This window comes from Thermobia domestica, chromosome 15 (assembly GCF_964235325.1).
Source record: "Thermobia domestica chromosome 15, izTheDome1.hap1.1, whole genome shotgun sequence".
NCBI lineage: Eukaryota > Metazoa > Arthropoda > Insecta > Zygentoma > Lepismatidae > Thermobia > Thermobia domestica.
Window position 1 is genome coordinate 1,674,841 of NC_137468.1, and position 18,469 is coordinate 1,693,309.

The following is an 18,469-nucleotide window of genomic DNA, read 5'->3' on the forward strand; positions in this document are numbered from 1 at the left end:
CTATTTACATTTTATCCATTATGCAATCAGTGTTGTAACCGAAAAATTGTAGATTTTCACAACTTCCGGTTTGAACTGATAGATCAAATCGAGACAAAACTCGCTCTTGGGACGCCGAATTTGTGTCAAAAAACTGCTCTATGATGTTTCTGACCTTTTTTGTTCTATGAAATTATCTACTAAATTTCAACCACTTTCTGTTTCCATAGACTGTGGCGGGTAATAGTGGTGTTGTTCTCAGACACTGAATCGATTACAAAGAAACGTTTGTTGTTATCTATTATCGTTTCTTTTTTATGAAGAACAAAGTTGAAACCGGAAGCGGTTGATTTTTACCACTTCCGGCCTGAATAGAGAGTTAACGGAATGGAGATCAGCATTGAAACCGGAAATACTAATCAATTTCAACCACTTGTGTTTTCGGTAGGGTGTTGCGGGGATATATTCTCTTGACACGCTCAATCCATTGCAGAAAACTGCTTATGTCTATTTATGTACTATGTCGAAAATCGTTGGAACTGGAAATGGTTAATTCAAACCACTTCCGGTTTGAACTTCCCTTTCTTATTCTGATACCTGCTGGCAGTCGGGGGGATGGACAGAAATAACCGTTCTATAGAACTTGCGACAGTTAGAAATAGCATAGTTTAGAAGTCTATAGTTTAGTTATAGTCTCTAGTAAAGAGTAGCCCTATAGTTTGAACATTACATTTCGTTTAAAACCTGAATGTTCAAGATTTTAATTCTATAAAAATTCTTAATTATGTTGCAGTTATGGAAAATTCAAATCAATTTGAATCATCAGTCGAATTTTGGAGACATAGAATCCTGAACTCGAGTCAACTTATGCATTTGGCGTGCGAGACCTGAGTTTGATTCCCGTCGGGAGCTCATGTGGTTCGGATTCCACGTAAAGCTATAGATCCACGTCTGATATAGCCTCGCTACTGAAAGGGACGCTAAACTTTAAAAAAAAATCAAATCAAACCGTATCGAATTAACTGACTTTCTGGGTGCTAACATAGAAATAAATAAGAAAAACAGTTTAATTAAACCAGAAAAAAGCATCGTTATATATGTCGATCCACTCCGGTTCTACCATACCCTTGCATGTAACACTAAAACAATGTATCAAACTTAATATGGGTGAACTCGTATTGCCTACAAGACTCACAAAATTTCTCAACGCATGCGCAACACTCCTGATGCGTAGTTTCCAAAAAATCGGGAAATATATCATATAACATTAAAAACTATGCCGTTCCTTCATATTTTTTATATTCTAAAGGAACAGATCTCTCTCTGTCTCTCTCTCTCTCTCCGCCACCGGAAAGCAGAAAGGTGCTAAGCGCCAAACTGCAAATTTCTCAGAGAGCATAAAAACAAATGAAATATTGATTAATTCCGATTCTTTCATTCTTCTATAGAATTCAGTTTCCACTGCAGACTTTTCATATTGTCTCTCTCCTGCCACTTGTCTCCTTTCTGCCAACATTAAACATGAAATGGGAAATCAGGATATTTACTTAGTTGGAAATCAAGGAGAATGGCGCTTAGTTGGAAATCAAGAATAGAATATATCCCTAAATACAGTATGCGATAGCTGATACTGCATTTAAAAAGAAGTTCCCATTTGATACAAGATTTTCCTTAGATGATGCCCTTACCGCTGCCTCCTCTCCTTTTGCTCTTCGTAATTCAGGTAAATTTCTAAATGAAATCTTTGTTTTACGTCTTACGATTATGCCAGCTAGGCTAAAGGAGACGGTGATGATGAGACATGAATGAAATGGTGGAATGAAGAAAGTGAGAGAAAACGGGAGAACCCCGAGAAAACCCACGCACACGGTGTTTGTCCACCACAAAGTTGACTTGGTAGGGGCTGCGATCGAACCCGGGACCCTAAGCACCAGAGGTGAAGGCTGTACCACTGAGCCACTGCGACCCCTCGATAAATTTCTACCTAGCCTATTTACGGGTAGTTCAAGAGTAAATCTTCCAAAAGGATTGCCATCTATTATAATGGTTTCTTTGAAAGTTCTTGGTAATGCAATTTCGAATAGTGGCCTCATTGTACAAATTATTTATCATAGAAATCAATCAAAATTGTTTTAAGAACCAGAAAATGTATGAAAGTGTACACCGATTCAGGATTTTATTTTGTAAGTAAAAACAAAACACGTTCATCTATTTTTATTAATATATGTGCATAGAACCATGCCTCAAAGGCCTCTCTTAACTCATCGTTTATATGGTAGTTCGTTAAGTGAGCAGGAAAATTGCAATTATTTAATCGTACATGTAAAACATGAAGTATATATTAAAGTATAATTATTACCAAGAAGCCTGTTGTCCGTGTTCTGAATAAATTTTATTAGGTTTTCTAACGTATCCATATCTTCCACGTAAATCTTATCGCTTGCTTCAAGAACAACACCTGTGTCCTTGAAATATTCTTGCAACACTTGCAGCCAATTTATCTGTAAAATAAACGTGAAAAATCATGTCAATGCGAAACCTGCTTTATCTTCAATACTAAAGTGCTTTCAAACCTAGAAACAAATTGACAGCTCAAAAACACGTGCAGATTTGTTTTGAAGAAGGGAATGTACGTCACATAGTTATTGGGGTTACTCAGCGAGGGTCGGATCATAAACGTCATTTTAGCAACAGTGGGTGGTGGATGGTTTCATTGGCGACGGACCCTAGCATTCCAATGTTGCCGCTAAACGAAGCAAAGATGCAAAGAAGCTATGCAAAAGCTATTCACGTGTTTTCAGAAACAAAGAAGCTATTTTAATCTTCCGTCTCTTTGTGCATGGAAGTGATTTTTTAAATCACTTCCAACACATACAACCCACCCCACCCTCTTCCAACATGCACAAACAGGGACGAGAAACATATATTTTCGTCCATCTAAACAAAGCAATAATTAGAGATTTTCCTTTTCGTTAAGATTCATAGGACAGTTCCAGCTGATGACTGACCCGGGATGCGCACGATGTGGCAACAGTGTACCACGTGCTTCTGCAAACGTCAATTTGTTTCTATTAGTAGTTTTGAAAACACTATAGTTCAACCTTCGAACACACTGGGAAACAAAAATGTACTGGTTGTAAATTTTCGTCATTGTTGCAGTTTGTAGTTTCTTCAATGTTATCTACCTCCTAAAATGCGTTTATGATCTGTATGCTACATCTCAGATCCTTTGCTTACTCTAGCGGCGGTTCTTGAAGGAAGTTGCGTCGGTAAGAATTCTTATTGTCTCGCTATAAATTAAGGGTATACAACATAAATTCTGTTCACAGCTTGTAGCGATAAAATATGTAAAATTCCCTTAACTTGTACAAAGAAAATGTTAATATTTATCGTGACTTTGTTCAAGAGCCGCCACTGACTTAGAAAACTATTGAAAGTACAGTTGTACAAAAGTGTTATAGAAAAGCATAATTGCTTAAACAGTATGATCTACTACTTTCAAAAATTATTGATGGCAACAAAGTCTTCTTGAAAATGAATATGGAAATGATGAAACTGATGTTCAACAAGATTACGAGCAAATCAAAGTTGAAGATAAAATTGTGGGATTGTAAGAAGTGAACATTTACCTACGTGGGACAGAAGATATCCATGGACGACAGCACTCACTCAACCTCACACTCACATTCTTTAGACATCATGCTCACACGACCTCACGATCATGCCATTTCGACATAATGCCCAGTCAACCTCACGATCACTTTGGTTACAGCCAGTTGATCGTGACTTTTGAAATCGTGAGCGCCGATCTCATGAGTTCGGGTACCTTTGGTCACTAGCTATTATGCTCCGGTAATGTTTAGTCCCCAGTTTTCTCTTAAGTACTCGATGGATAGAATCTCGGTGAACTAGTGAGTTTTGTAGGCCATTGTCATCTAGTGCATTATCTCTCGCTACACACCCAACACACTTGACACTTTACACGCTCGCACTACGTAGCCGAGTGTCAATAATTTGCCCTTTGAAAGTCACAGAGTTCACTCATTTCACATTATCACTGTCTGTTCAGTTCACTGCACACTGTCGTTCTAGTTCTCCTCACGTAGTACGGAATTTGCTGTAAACACCATCGTCAACAGACTGACGCTGCGGCCACCGCCTGATCGTTGCTAGAGCCGTTTTATTTCAAGTGTGCCCCTGTTTGCGCTGCTATCGCTGTGTGTTTTCCCGTACTTCCCTCAAAAGAGGAGAGACAAATTGCTTTGGCCGAGCTCCTTCAATGTTGAATGTCGACAGGGTTGCCACATTGATGGACTTCGCTGTGCTGTCTTGTTAGCCATCTTCACTCGCCAAGACCAAACGATTGAATGACAAATTGGCAACTCAGCTAAAGTCATTCACTTCTTTCCCTAAGGCAAGGGATGCTTCCCTCCGTAAGAGGGCGGCGGGGGTGGGGCCGAAGTGTGTTTCACATATTTTCCGAGGGCACACTTGAAATAGGAGGGCTCTAACTCAGATATCTCACATGTTTTCAACTCCAGGTTTTTCATATCTCTCTCTCTCTCTCTCTATACTTATATATATATATATATATATATATATATATATATATATATATATATATATATATATATATATATAAGTATATAAGTATATGTTAGTGTAGAGAAGATATTTCTTAGCTTATGTATAAATGCAATTTGCTTTCCAGATCATACATTACTTAGATAAAGCAAGCATAAAGCATTATTTAAGATTTATGCTTAAAAGTAGTTAATTTATAGAAATGTTTCAATCAAATAAATAGTTAAAATGACACATAATATGAAATGAAGTGCTTAGAGGATAAACGTGTTGTGTAACAAATTGAATATATGGAGAAAATTGACTTTCATAACGTCCGTTAACATACCGCCTTCATCGTTTCTAAATATCTGCACTCAGACAAGGGCTTACTAAACAATGTGTTATGTAACATCATTAACATGTAACACATACAGTACATGAACCGGCAGAATGCAACGCCTTTTTCCTCTAAGCGCATCAAATTACGATAAATATTTATGTTAACAAGATTAAATTATTAGTACTGTGTTCGTTGTAAAACAAATACTTAATATTTGGAGAATATTTACCACTGACTCTCGAAACATCTTGTCTGTCCTGTTCTGAAGTTCTCTAATAGTCATTGGAAGAGAAGAAGGAACGTCCGTCGTAATTAGATTATTCTGGAAAATAAATAAATTAATTATTTCAAATTCTAAGTTTCTCAAACTAAAGGATTTATTTTGTCTAGAAAGGGTTAGGTTTACAAACTTATACCTTCTTTCGAGTCAGCCATGTTTAGGTATGACGACTGGAGATTTCGTGACGATCTCTCAATGGACAATTTATCTCAAAAGCGGATGAAGTTTAGAGTTAAAATTCTCATGAGTCTTCCCCGTCATTTCGTAGAGAGAGAGAGAGAGAGAGAGAGAGAGAGAGATCAATGAAAAGGTTTTAACGAAATAAGAGAGTAAAATAATTTCCAGTATTAATCTCCAGTATTCTAATTTCCAGTATTAATTTCCAATATTCTAATTTCCAGTTTTCTCATTTCCAATATTAATTTCCAGTTTTCTAATTACTGGATTTAACGAAATAAGAGAATAGAAAAATTTCCAGTATTAATTTCCAGTATTTTAATTTCCAGTATTAATCTCCAGTATTAATTTTCAGTTTTCTAATTTCCAGTTTTCTAATTTCTGAATTTAACGAAATAAGAGAATAGAGTTCCTGGATTTAACGAAATAAGAGAATAGAACAATTTCCAGTATTAATTTCTAGTATTCTAATTTCCAGTATTAATTTTCAGTTTTTTAATTTCCAGTATTAATTTCCAGTTTTCTAATTTCCAGTATTAATTTCATAATGGAAGTTACACTGGTGGAAAAAACATTTAAGAACACTCACTGGAAATTACGGATCTGACCCAAAATTTGCAGAAAAAGCATCGAAAGTGGACTGAAAAAATGATATATAAGTGTTCAGAAATTTTAAAAAATTCTTGCATCTGTTTCTTGAATTGAATCATAAACTTTACAGTATTACTAAAAATGTTTATGTATGAAATATGAACAAAATTACTCTAGTCATTTAAAAGTAAATCGTCCTAAAAAAAAAAAAGCACCTGCTAAACTCAGTTATGCATCGATACGTACTAGGTCCACTTTAAGTCTACAGTAGAGAACGGTAGCTATAAGTAGGGTAAGGTTAGCTTAGGGTTAAGGAAGTTCGGTCCGATTTTGTAAAAATTAATTGAGTGTGATTTCTCTTGTCTATGTAAGAATATTACTTCAATCAGGCATTGTAAAGTTTACCCGAAACATTAAACTTAAGAGTAGAATGACCCTTATGGAATATTTCATTTTAAAAAATGCTTATAACGTACTGTGTATTTCTTAAGAATATATTTACGAAGTATGATCAAAAATACCTGAACCATTAACAGAAAATTGCCCTAAAACAAAAAAAGGTCACTCCAAGATTAAAGTACGTGTTGAGGAGTTTTTCATGAGAAACTACCCATTTATATTATAAGAATGACAATGAGACATGAACAAAATTTTTCGAGACGTTTTAAACAAAATCATCCAAAAAATCAACCGAAAATTAAACTGCTTCTTGTGCTGAATATTTCTCAGAGCAATGACTTATGCCATACATTAGAGTTTTTCACATATGAAATATATGCCAAACTATTAGCACCATTTCAGATATAATCAGAATTTTGATTTTTATGTTCTTGTAGCTTCCTTATTTTTCGGGGTTAAGAAACAAATTTAAACTCTTTGTAGAATCTTACTTGAATAGTGTAGCCTTTAAGGATGTGTATATGCGTCGGGACAAACACCTAGAAATCATTAGGATTCAAGAAAAGTGTAAATCCGAATGAAAACTTCGAATTCCTTTTGTCTTCACTGATGTTCTTTTGTGCACTTTTTTTACGTTAACACTTTCAACTTCAGAAGGTTGTGGCATGTAACTATTGGCTTAATCTTTACTTATTGAAGCTATGTTAGTTCAGACAGATTGTACCACAACATTCCTTGATCAAACTCTATTTATTACGCTTCTATCTCTATCCACACAAGCAAGGGTGCCCACGTTGTGGTTTCCAAGGGGGGGAGTGTAAGCGACATTTCAAATGTAGGCTCAAATTTTTCGGTAACTATTCTAAAATATCTATTGGGTTTTCGATCTTCCGAAGCACAATTTCCTCTAAAGGGGGGAGGCAAGCGCCTCCTTACCCCCCCTGATGGGCGCCCTTGCATACAAGATTATACACAATTACAATTGATCTAATTCCTCCAGAACTACAGACTATCTTTCTCAAGTACGTCCATACAGGATCTCAAAATATCTGCTAAACAATTCTATAACTTGCTCATAAAGTATGCTTAAATCTTGTCTTGTCTTCATTACCTTTAACCTTTAACGGTGTTATATTGGTGAACCGAGCATCGAGTCCCTGTGTACTAAAATGTGTTAATTTGAATTATTTATATGAAAATTGTAAAAAAAAAAAAAAAAAAAAAAAATGCAAATGGCGTTTGACGCCATTTGCATTTTATGGCCGACCAAAAGATCGAATTGCCTAAATTATTAACATAAATTGATGAAAAAGCAAACATGTGCAATTAGGCAACTGTCCCGCTCGGCCCCTTGTAATTACGGCTGTGTGGAGGGAGATATTTAAAGCTACGTGGGCGAGTTGTATGTAGTGACATACATCCATACTTTGTGTACTCACACTTATCTTCTAGATCAGTAGTAGACATTGAATAGATTACCTCCATGCAAATAATGAATAACATAAAGCTTGTTTCACTGCTTACATTCTTCCTCAATATTGACATGAATTTAACAACGTCTCTCAGTTGTTTCAACGATTCTTCATCAGACAAAGCGTCCTCTCCTAAATCTTTCTTCATACTTTGGGCCACACTCAGGAGGTACACAGTGTACAGAGCTTCACCCTTCACCTCCGCTTCTACTAAAGCTGATGGAAGAGCAATCGGGTCTTGCTCCAACTGGAAAATAGAACACAAACACACCTTTTTAAATGAACTTCCATCGGAGGAAATTCAGACAAGTGGCCGAACACAAAGAGACAAGTGCTAATTTGAGAAAAATTGGGATTGTCAGTGGAAAATTAAAATATTGGTGGAAAAAAAGAAATTCCTAGAAATTATTGTTTGGTGAATATAAGTGAAATAACCGAACACATGGACAGACTATCCTAGGTAGGTGTCAAATGAGCTAAAACCTTCTAAATGACATTCCTTTACACGATTTGCTCGTGGCGTTTGTCCCGTTGTGTGACTACATGTCTCAGTTGCAAATTCTTCGTTTAGTTTTATGCTCATACTCTTCTACTTTCATTTCAGGAAATTCTGTCGCCATATCTTTCTATGGATTTAATTTTGTCAACTTTTCCATGCAGTCTCACCAACGCCTTTTTGAAGCACAGTAATTACCCACACAGTAAAGATACATGTAATTTAGTTGCTTGTTAAGTTTAGCTCTATGTTCATTCCATGTAGGGTAGCCTACACGATAGGATTTGATGTTGTATCATCTCGAAAAGGCTTCGTAAAAATGATGTCTCGTCTCGGAAAATGGGCTCTTTACCCGGAGATTGTTTTGAATGAACCGTTGTAGAATAATGAAAATTCTATTTTGATTTGGCAACACTGAATACAAGTAATTTTTATTCTTTCTTTTATCAGGGAGGCCGTCTCTCTTCGTCCATGAGAATTTCCTAAATTCATCTGGCATGTTTTGCTGTAATAATGCTTTTACGCTTAGTCAATGGTTCACCGTGAATAGTTCCCCAAACTCTGGACACGATCATAAATTGTGTAAATTATACATTTTTTACAAACCGTTTAACTTTCTCCTTAATTTTCTCTCAAACACCAAAAATGCCAATGATTGCGTCACAATCCACCTTCAATGGGCACCCCTGTTGTTTTGATAACATAGCAAACAGTGTTAGGGATTGTGATCATGTTCTGAGTGTTCTTGACTCATGATAGTGTATTATCCTCCTTTGGTGAATATTTTCTTTGAACCTGAATATTTCTAGCGATAGATTCCGATGAAGAAAAGTAAAATATTAAGTGTTAAGTAAAAAGTATTATAAACTTTTATTTGCATATTTCTCGAAACAACTATTTTACTTTTAAGCACTAGTTCGGAGAAGTCTTGTTTCAGATAATCATTTATTTTTTCTTAATTGTGGTGAATTTTTATTTTTGTATACTTACTGTTTATTATATATTTTTAAGTCTAATTAGCAATAGTTCCTTCCCTAAACTTGTTTTCGTTTAGCGTCAAATAGAAATGGTTCCAAAATTGATCCTTGAGGTATTCCACAAAATACTGTTCGGTTCTTTGATAGATGATGTTTAATTTGGTTGGTTTCTCTGTTTATAGTGTGTTAGATCTATCATTTTGATAATGATTTCCAGGTAAGTTCTAAGTCAATTGTACTCAATATTACGTTCACCATAATTTTGTAGTGCTAAGAAAAGTGACATTAAAACACAGTTTACATATAAGAAAAAGCACCTACTGAATTTGTTTCCTTTTAGAATCTAAACATTCCCTTATTGTTGATCAGAACTTGTTATATAATGTATCACTGATTGGCTAGAGTTGTTATGATGTATAGTTTATGAAAAAACAAAGAAATAATAAGGTAAACGAGGTTATAGATTATGAATTAGTACTTAGATTCGTAGAATGAAGATTATAAGAGTATGTAACAATAATTAAATTATTATGAGAAGTTAGGCAATATTCAGAGAATGCTAAGGATTGTAGAGAGATAATTTAAGAAGTTAAGAGTATTTATATGTGTTTGCATTTTTCTACAACATTAAGTAAACAACATATAGTATGAATCAAACTATAGATTCAAGCTTCGATTGATTTTTCCCGTCCTGGGTTCAATTCCCGTGGTTTTAATTGCCTCGGATATAAGCAAGAGTAGTGGTCTGAGACCTGTCTTGTGTAGCCTTGGTGCTCAAAGGAATTTTAAACTCCAATTAATCAACAATCGGTTGTTCTTCCTCTTTTGAAGCAATAGTGTTCACTTCTTATATTTTATATTTAGAGAATTGTGTTTGAATTTATTAGTTGCTTTAAATTAATCCATATATGCCCTTATCTTTTTCATTTTGTATTTTGATTTATTTTGGAAAATATATAGTTTTCGACCTGTTCTTGGTGAATTTAGTGTCATTTCTTTTTGCTGATCTCCCATTGGCTAATTATGATACTGGGTCGAAAACGACCCAGGGGTCAAATATATAAGCTTTAGCAATAACCTAAGTGGGTCGTTTTCGACCTGGGGTCTTATATAAGTTAAATTTGCATTTGTCGCGCTTTCTATAATTTTGGAAGAAAGATACAGGATAACTTCCGTTAAGGCTCGTCACAATTACTTATATAATGGCAAACCGAACTGAACCTAACCTAATGTAACCTAAACCTAATGTAAAGTATAATTTTTTGCTTTCACCAGATATAATTTTGTAAGTCCTTCTTTCAGATTTGGGGGTGGGAGATGAAAATATATGCATGCGTAGAGATGTAAATGAGCGAACTTTTCAGGCGAACTTTCGTTTTCGAAAGTTCGTTTCCGAACTTTTCATAAGCAACTTTACCCGAACTTTCGCTTTTTTAATTTACTAATTAGCGACACTCATTTTTATAATAACTTAGTCTGAACATTGTGTGATGACTGTGAGCTAGCTATGTGTTATACAGTGTAGTTATTTGCACCATAATGATACAAGATGGACTGACACACATTGACATTATACGTGACATGGATAAACACGTAAAACACATTATTGTAACTGAATCAGTGCTTTCCACAAAGAAAAAAAAAATATTAAATAAAGTGTTTAATTTTGTATTGGTAATGCGTGAGAAAAAAAAAAGAATTGCAAATGACTGCGTTTCGCTCGCTGTCTTCCGTATTGTGACGCTAGCACACCTGTCTGCAGGCTGCAGCTAAATAAAAATTTTTGTACTTTAAACTCGGCAGAGTGGCTTGATTTTTTGTTTATTGGCTTGATTTTTTTTAAATCTCTACGTCCTTCCTTTCAAACGCCTACAAGATATCTCTTATAAACACCACTCCTTGACACCGAGTATCAGCGCGTTGAAGAAGTTGTAAGGAAGAACATCAAACAAGCCGATTGTGTGACACTCATGTCAGATGGGTGGACCGACATTGAAAGAAGCTCTTTAATAAACATTATGAATGCTACACCAGAACCTGTATTTTTAAAGGCAATTAAATCGAAAACTGAAAGCCACACAGCTGAGTATATTGGTGAAGTGTTTACAAACGAAATTTAAAACATTGGAGGATCGCAAAAAGTGATTGCAGTCATTACTGACAATGCTGCAAATATGCAAGCTGCCTGGAAATTTCTGCAATCCAGATATCCAAGCATTATAACTTTTGGCTGCCTTGGACATGGGCTCAATCTACTAGCAAAGGACATCCAAAAACTAGGCACTCTCTCAAGAACTGTGGTAGAATGTAAGACTATAATAAAATATTTCAAGAACCATCACATACCTTTCCAGACCCTGAAAGAAATTCAAGATACAAAGAAGATCAATCATAGTCTGCAAATGTCTGCGAAAAGTCGCTGGTCGTCTACTGTTAGGTGTCTTGAAAGTTTATTGCATCTTAAATTCTGTCTGCAAGCAGCCATTGTTGATGACCGAGTGGTTCAGCATGGGAAAGTTTCTTCTGACGTCAGGAAAAACCTCTTGGATGATGAAGTTTTCTGGGTTAAAGTGCAGAAGTTTCAAGAACTAATAAAACCAATTGGCACAGCCATTGAAAGATTGGAAAGTGACACAGAAAGACTTTCTGAAGTTCCAACACTCTTCAAAAAATTGAAGATGCATTTCGCTGAAACTGTAAAATCTCCATTCTCAGAAACTGAACAAAATGAATACACAAAAGCGTTCAAAAGAGAGTTGATTTCTGCTAACACAATATCCGGTATGCTGCTCATGTTTTGGACCCTAAGTTCCATGGTAGCGACTTAGCTGAAGAATAGCGAATGAGAGCTATGGACCAGATTGTTTCAATCTGCAAGGCATTTGACATTGACAGGAACCAAGTGATTGCAGATCTGGGATCATATTTGGCAAAGGATGAACTGTGGAGCCGAGAACTTCTCTGGTCTGCTGCAGAAATAATGAACTCGATCAGCTGGAGGAAAGGCCTCTCTGGTACACGCCCTTTATCAAAAGTGACTACAAAAATTCTGAGTATTCCTGCCGCAGCAGCTGCTTGTGAGAGGAATTGGAATAGATTTTCACTCACGAAAACCAAAAAAACCGGCTTACCATGAAAAGGACTGCGAAGTTAGTGTCAGTCGGGGAAAATCTTCGAATAGTCAAAAAAAAAAAAAAAAAAGACAACGAGCGTAAAGTATGTAAAGTCTGTTCCGGTAACTGCAGATCTTTCACCTGCAGTACCTAGGACTGCTCAAGGACAAGGCAGAAAGGATAAGGACAACCCTGATGCTGTATCACATTTTCAGTGCATTCAAAGTAAGAAGAAGCAGAACTTACCAGTGCATCCACTTCTGACTTGAATGACCCTGAAGATATTGTGTATGCTGAAACCACAGGTTCAAGTGCTCATGAAGTATCCTCAGAGCATGAATCTGAATAAACTGTTTCATTCCTATATTACAATTACTACAATTTCAGCACGGAGTAACCTTGTACGTATACTTTTTTTTTCAGTGAGTGACTCCAGTTGATCAGTTGAGTTGGAATTTTCGTGTACACAAGTTGTTAACATTTAAATGCTTGCTATTCATGCGTCTATGATTAAAATTTTCATTATTTGCGTAATTAAGTAATATCTTGTTCAAACATTTCTTCTTTTACATATTTTGTGTTTTATGATACAAACTTACAAACTTTTATGTTTTATGATGTAAAATTCAAGTTTTCTGCTGCGAGCGTACTAGTTAGTGCTTTATGATATGAAGTTAGTTTCTGCTGCAAACTTAGTTTTCTAAATGTAAAATTCAAGTTGTTTAGCAGTAAAGTTACGTTTATCTTTTATGATGGTAACTTTGTTTTGTGGATGTCAGCTTAAAGCTTTCCGTTTGTTAATTTTATGTATAATGATGTAAAATTCAAGGTTTCTGCTGTAAACTTTGTTTTGTGATGCAAACTTCAAGTTTACTGCTGCAAACTTATTGCTGTATCATGCGAAAATCTAATATATGCTGAAAACTTATTGCTTTATGAGGTAAACTTAAAACTTTTTTTGCAGTAGAACTCGTGTTTATTTTTTATGATGTAAACTTTGTTTGTGCGTGTTAACTTAAAATTTTATATATATATATATATATATATATATATATATATATATATATATATATATATATATATATATATATATATATATATTTATTTATTTATTTATTTATTTATTTATTTATTTTAATTTACTGTCAAAGCTTCATTAGCTACAACAAAAATAATAAAAATAAGTAGCATTATGTTTTAGAAGCTTACCGCTTCCCTGATCAGACAATCTTATACAAAATGTAGAATGTTTTAAAAAATTCTCTTCTCTGTCCAAAACCAACATTAAAAATTAAAAGTTAACGGTTTCAAAACAGTATCTTGACAATTAATTTACCCGAAAAATCATATAAATAATTATAACAGTTAGTTTTATTGTACATTTTTCTTCTTCTTCTTTCTTCTATTTCTAATATTCTTTCCCATTCTACATTTATTGTCAATCCATTGTTCCAGTTCATCACTCTATCACCTTCTTTATTCCTTCTTGCTTCTTTCCATTTCCTTATAAGCTCTCTACTTTCTTGTTCAAGAATAATAGCTCCTTCACAATCAATTTTATGTCCTGTTTCTAACACATGTTTAAAAATTGCATTCTTGCCTCTTTTTAAACTTACATTATCTTTGTACTCCTACGTTTCAAGTATGTGAAACAGGACATGAAATTGATTGGGAAGGAGCTATTATTGTTGAACAAGAAAGTAGAGAGCTTATAAGGAAATGGAAAGAAGCAAGAATGATTAAGTAGAGTGATGAATTGGAACTGTGGATTGATAATAAATGTGGAATGGAAAAGAATATTAGGAAGAGAAGAAAGAAAAAGAAGAAAACAAGTACAATGAAAGTAATTGTTATAATTATTAATCAGATTTTTCGGTCAAATTGTCATGTATTATTGTTTTGAAAACGTTAACTTTTAATTTTCACTGTTGCTTTTGTACAAAGAAGTGAAAAGCTTTTTAAACATTTTACATTTTGTATAAGATTGTTTGATGAAGCGATAAGCTTCTGAAACGTAATGCAACTTACTTTATTTTGGTTGTAGCTAATGAAGCCTTGGGAGTAAATTAAAATATATAAATTATGAATAAAAGGCTGTTTAATGATTATATTCAAATTTTATGTTGTTAACTTTGTGTTATATGATGCAAACTTGGTGTATTATGATATGAAATTTAAGTGTGCTTCAAACTGTTTTATGATGCAAATTTTGTTTTTTGCATCTGAACTTTATGAGTTTAAGTCATGGTTTATGCTGCAAATTTAGTGGTTTATGATGCAAACTAGATTTGTTTTGCTGCAAACTTAGAGTTTTGTAAAATTCAAGTTTTCTGCTGCAACTTTGTGTTTTATGATATAAAATTCAAGATCTGTGGTGAAAACATTGTTTCGTGATATAAAATTCAAGCTTTTTTTTTTTATAGTAAGGTTTGTGTTTATCTATGATAAAAGCATTTTGTGCTCAAGTTGTCTGCTGTCAACTTTGTGTTTTCTGATTTAAACTTAAAGTTTTTTTTTTTTTTGTGTAGTTTCTGTTTTATATTTTATTATGCAAAATTTGTTTTGTACATGTCAACTTTGGGTTTCATGATGTAAAATTCAAGATTTATCTCGTAAACTATGTATATTATAATGGAAGTTACAAGTTTTGTGTTTTATTATGTAAAATTCAGCATTTCTGATGCAAACTTAGCAGTTTACTTCATAAAACAGTAAATGTGTTAATTTTTCCTGTAACGTTTTTGCTTATCTTTTATGATATAAACTTGTTTGTGCAAGTCAAATTTAAGTTTTCGGTTGTCAGCATCATGTAAAATTGAAGGCTTCTGCCGAAAACATACTGTTTTATGATACCGGCTTGGAATTTGAAATACATGCTTGTAACGCTCCGTAATGTCTTCTTAAAAAATGTGGCAATTACATACTATTAGAAAGAGAAAAAATAAAATAAATTTACTTCGATTTCGAATATAGCCATTTTATATACCAAAATGTTTGTAATGTTACAGGGATTTTTTTAAGTTTGAACTTTTCATGAAATTTTCCAACACTATGCATGCGGTATGTGAAAATGCCCTCGGTTTCCAAGAACGCCTTGTGTGTGAGCAACCCCCATTACTTCGTGGTTGCACGGGCTTACATAACAAAGGGCAAAAACGAGGGAGTTGAATAAAAACACCTTTTCCTCTCTTTCAATCGATGTTTTGAATATTGACTCGACAACGACGGGCGGATACTCTTTTTACCCAGATTCTGAATTGAGACTTACAGCTAGTACATTAAAGAGTTGTTCCAAACAGTTTTAGATTTTAGTAGTGAAAAAATAAAATTCAATAAGGATTTTAAAGTTTTAGGTATACATTTGCATTGTTTGAAAATCGGACATCGAATCAATAAGTAATTATCATATGGACTTTCCTTGGATACGAGAGAAACTAGTCCTGTATATAAAAAATAGAAAGTATTTTAAATTTGCGAATAAATTAAGAGGGTAATTAGGGCAATGCCTTATGTTTTCAATTATGCTTAGCAAACCTTTGCTTAAAATGTTAAACATTTACGCATTCTTCCCGTGTATATTTTGGAAATAAGTATTATACACACGTTTAATCATTATTTTGGAAATTTTGATTTTGAAAGATACGAAAACATCTACACATTTACGATTACCAAGATTGCAAATTAAGAAATCAAATTATTCAAATGTACTTGATAGACAGTAAACAATGATTTTTATTAAACATGAACAACGTCGAGAAAGAGCCGAAGAGACATCAATTTTTACAGGATCGATCAACATTTAAATGAAGGTCGAAAATGGTAATTTCAATTAAGATTCATCATATGTAAATTTACTATGGGGGTGGCACGGTGGCTCAGTGGTAAAGTGCTTACCTTTGGTACTTGAGATTCCTGGCTCGATCCCGACCAAATAAGTGTGTGGTGGACAACATCGTGTCCGCAGGTTTTCTCGGGTTATTCCCGTTTCCTCCTACATTCTCATTCCACTAATCCATTCATCATCATTCACGTGCTTTAATCATCGTCTCCTCTAGGTTAAATATTATAATCGTGGGATGTTAAACTAAAATATCTCGTTTCATTTCATTTGTAAATTTACTGTATAATGAACTTATTCTATATAAAACAGTGGCTTGCGCAAAGAGAATGTTTCCGGATTTTCAGCAAGATACCAGATTATAGAAAAAAAATTACTAAGATATGCATACAAAAATTACGGTTGTTCTAAAACTGCATGAACTTAAGTGCTTGAACCCCATTTTTCTGAAATTCTATATACGCCACTGAACAAGATGCATTAGCAAGAGTAAAAGTAATCAAGTTTAAATTTCCATCCTTATCTGAGATACCAGTTGAACATCTAGAACGTATTAACAAACTAATTATCGCAAATCACATATCTCCAAGGGACATCCTCCTTGGGTGTCAAAGAGGTATATTTGCAAGATGTCAAACTGTAATAATACACTCTAAAGCTGTACACAGCCTAAATTTATCGTAGCTTTATATGAATTTTAATTTTCATAACTACTTACATAGATCAATTTCTCACTGGCATTTATGAAATTCTGCCTAACGATGAAGTCTAACACAAAAGGTAGCGAATATTCCCTGGCGAGTGCTGCCATCTCGGTCCAGCTAAAGCGTCGCTGAGGATTCCATTTGACATTAATGGCAGGCCAACCTCCAACTTTATCTAGAAATTCCAACAATTGAGCGATACCATTCTTTTCCAAAGTATCTGCAAAAATTTAAGAGAAACAAGAATTGGAAAGAATTTACAGTAAGTCCCCGGCTATTTATAACGTTTGCAAAGCGTTTTTATAGCTCATGCGTACGCTTGGAATACGCTGAACATGTATTTAAATGTAAGTGGCTAATCTCAAACGCGAAAGCAATAAAAACGCGGAGAAAACGTTAGCTCGAGCGTATTTGGTGCGTTTCGGAACAATAGACCGCCTGCTGTTTAAAAGATGTCTAAAGGAAGGACAAAAAGGAAAGACGTGTTACGAGGCAAGGGGATTTTAGAAAGAAACAGCTGGTTTGAAGATGCTTTGTACAGAGTAGTGGAACTCTCCTATTATAGACCTGGACTTGGCAAAAAAGACCTGGAAACCCTGACTGGCATACAGTATGATTTATAACTCTGGTGAAAGTAAAGTTACCAAATAGCCACCTTGGTGTTGTTCGCTCTAGGGGGTAACGCTTCGAAATGCATTCTCAAATAGCCATAGACTAATAGTGATAATAGTGCTTACGTTAGGTAGATCTTACAAGAACATCGCCAACGCTTCACTCACATAGCAATATATCATGGCCAATGTTCTGTTCCATTCTCAATGGTGTTAAATGCATGTGCAACCTTGGTTTTCCAGCTCATTGATTTAGAAGGCAGTCATAATTCTTGCAATATTCTGGTACACAACATACCTGTACTTATTACAGTACAATGAAAGGAGGTTATCATTCGAAGTATATTCTGTCATGTTGATCTACCTACAGCCACCTTCTTACAGTACAATGAAAGGAAGTTATCATTCAAAGTATATTCTGTCATGTTGATCTAGCTACAGCCACCTTCTTACAGTACAATGAAAGGAGGTTATCATTCTAAGTATATTCTGTCATGTTGATCTAGCTACAGCCACCTTCTTACAGTACAATGAAAGGAGGTTATCATTCTAAGTATATTCTGTCATATTGATCTACCTACAGCCACCTTCTTACAGTACAATGAAAGGAGGTTATCATTCGAAGTATATTCTGTCATATTGATCTACCTACAGCCACCTTCTTACAGTACAATGAAAGGAGGTTATCATTCGAAGTATATTCTGTCATATTGATCTACCTACAGCCACCTTCTTACAGTACAATGAAAGGAGGTTATCATTCGAAGTATATTCTGTCATGTTGATCTAGCTACAGCCATCTTATTACACTACAATGAAAGGAGGTTATCATTCTAAATATATTCTGTCATGTTGATCTACCTACAGCCACCTTATTACAGTACAATGAAAGGAGGTTATCATTCAAAGTATATTCTGTCATGTTG

The 18,469-nt window shown here is 34.5% G+C and overlaps 1 protein-coding gene across 1 annotated transcript in view; it reads right to left on the bottom strand.

The window, feature by feature from the left end:
* Window positions 1-18,469, bottom strand: part of LOC145672001 (endothelin-converting enzyme 1-like) — a 103,211-nt gene that overhangs the window by 42,725 nt on the left and 42,017 nt on the right. Inside the window, exons 5-8 of the mRNA XM_081741183.1 lie at window positions 16,947-17,152; window positions 7,857-8,051; window positions 5,115-5,207; window positions 2,339-2,480 (exon numbers count right to left, since the gene is read on the bottom strand). Coding sequence (XP_081597309.1) covers window positions 2,339-2,480; window positions 5,115-5,207; window positions 7,857-8,051; window positions 16,947-17,152 — 636 coding nt within the window. The remainder of the gene's footprint in view (window positions 1-2,338; window positions 2,481-5,114; window positions 5,208-7,856; window positions 8,052-16,946; window positions 17,153-18,469) is intronic.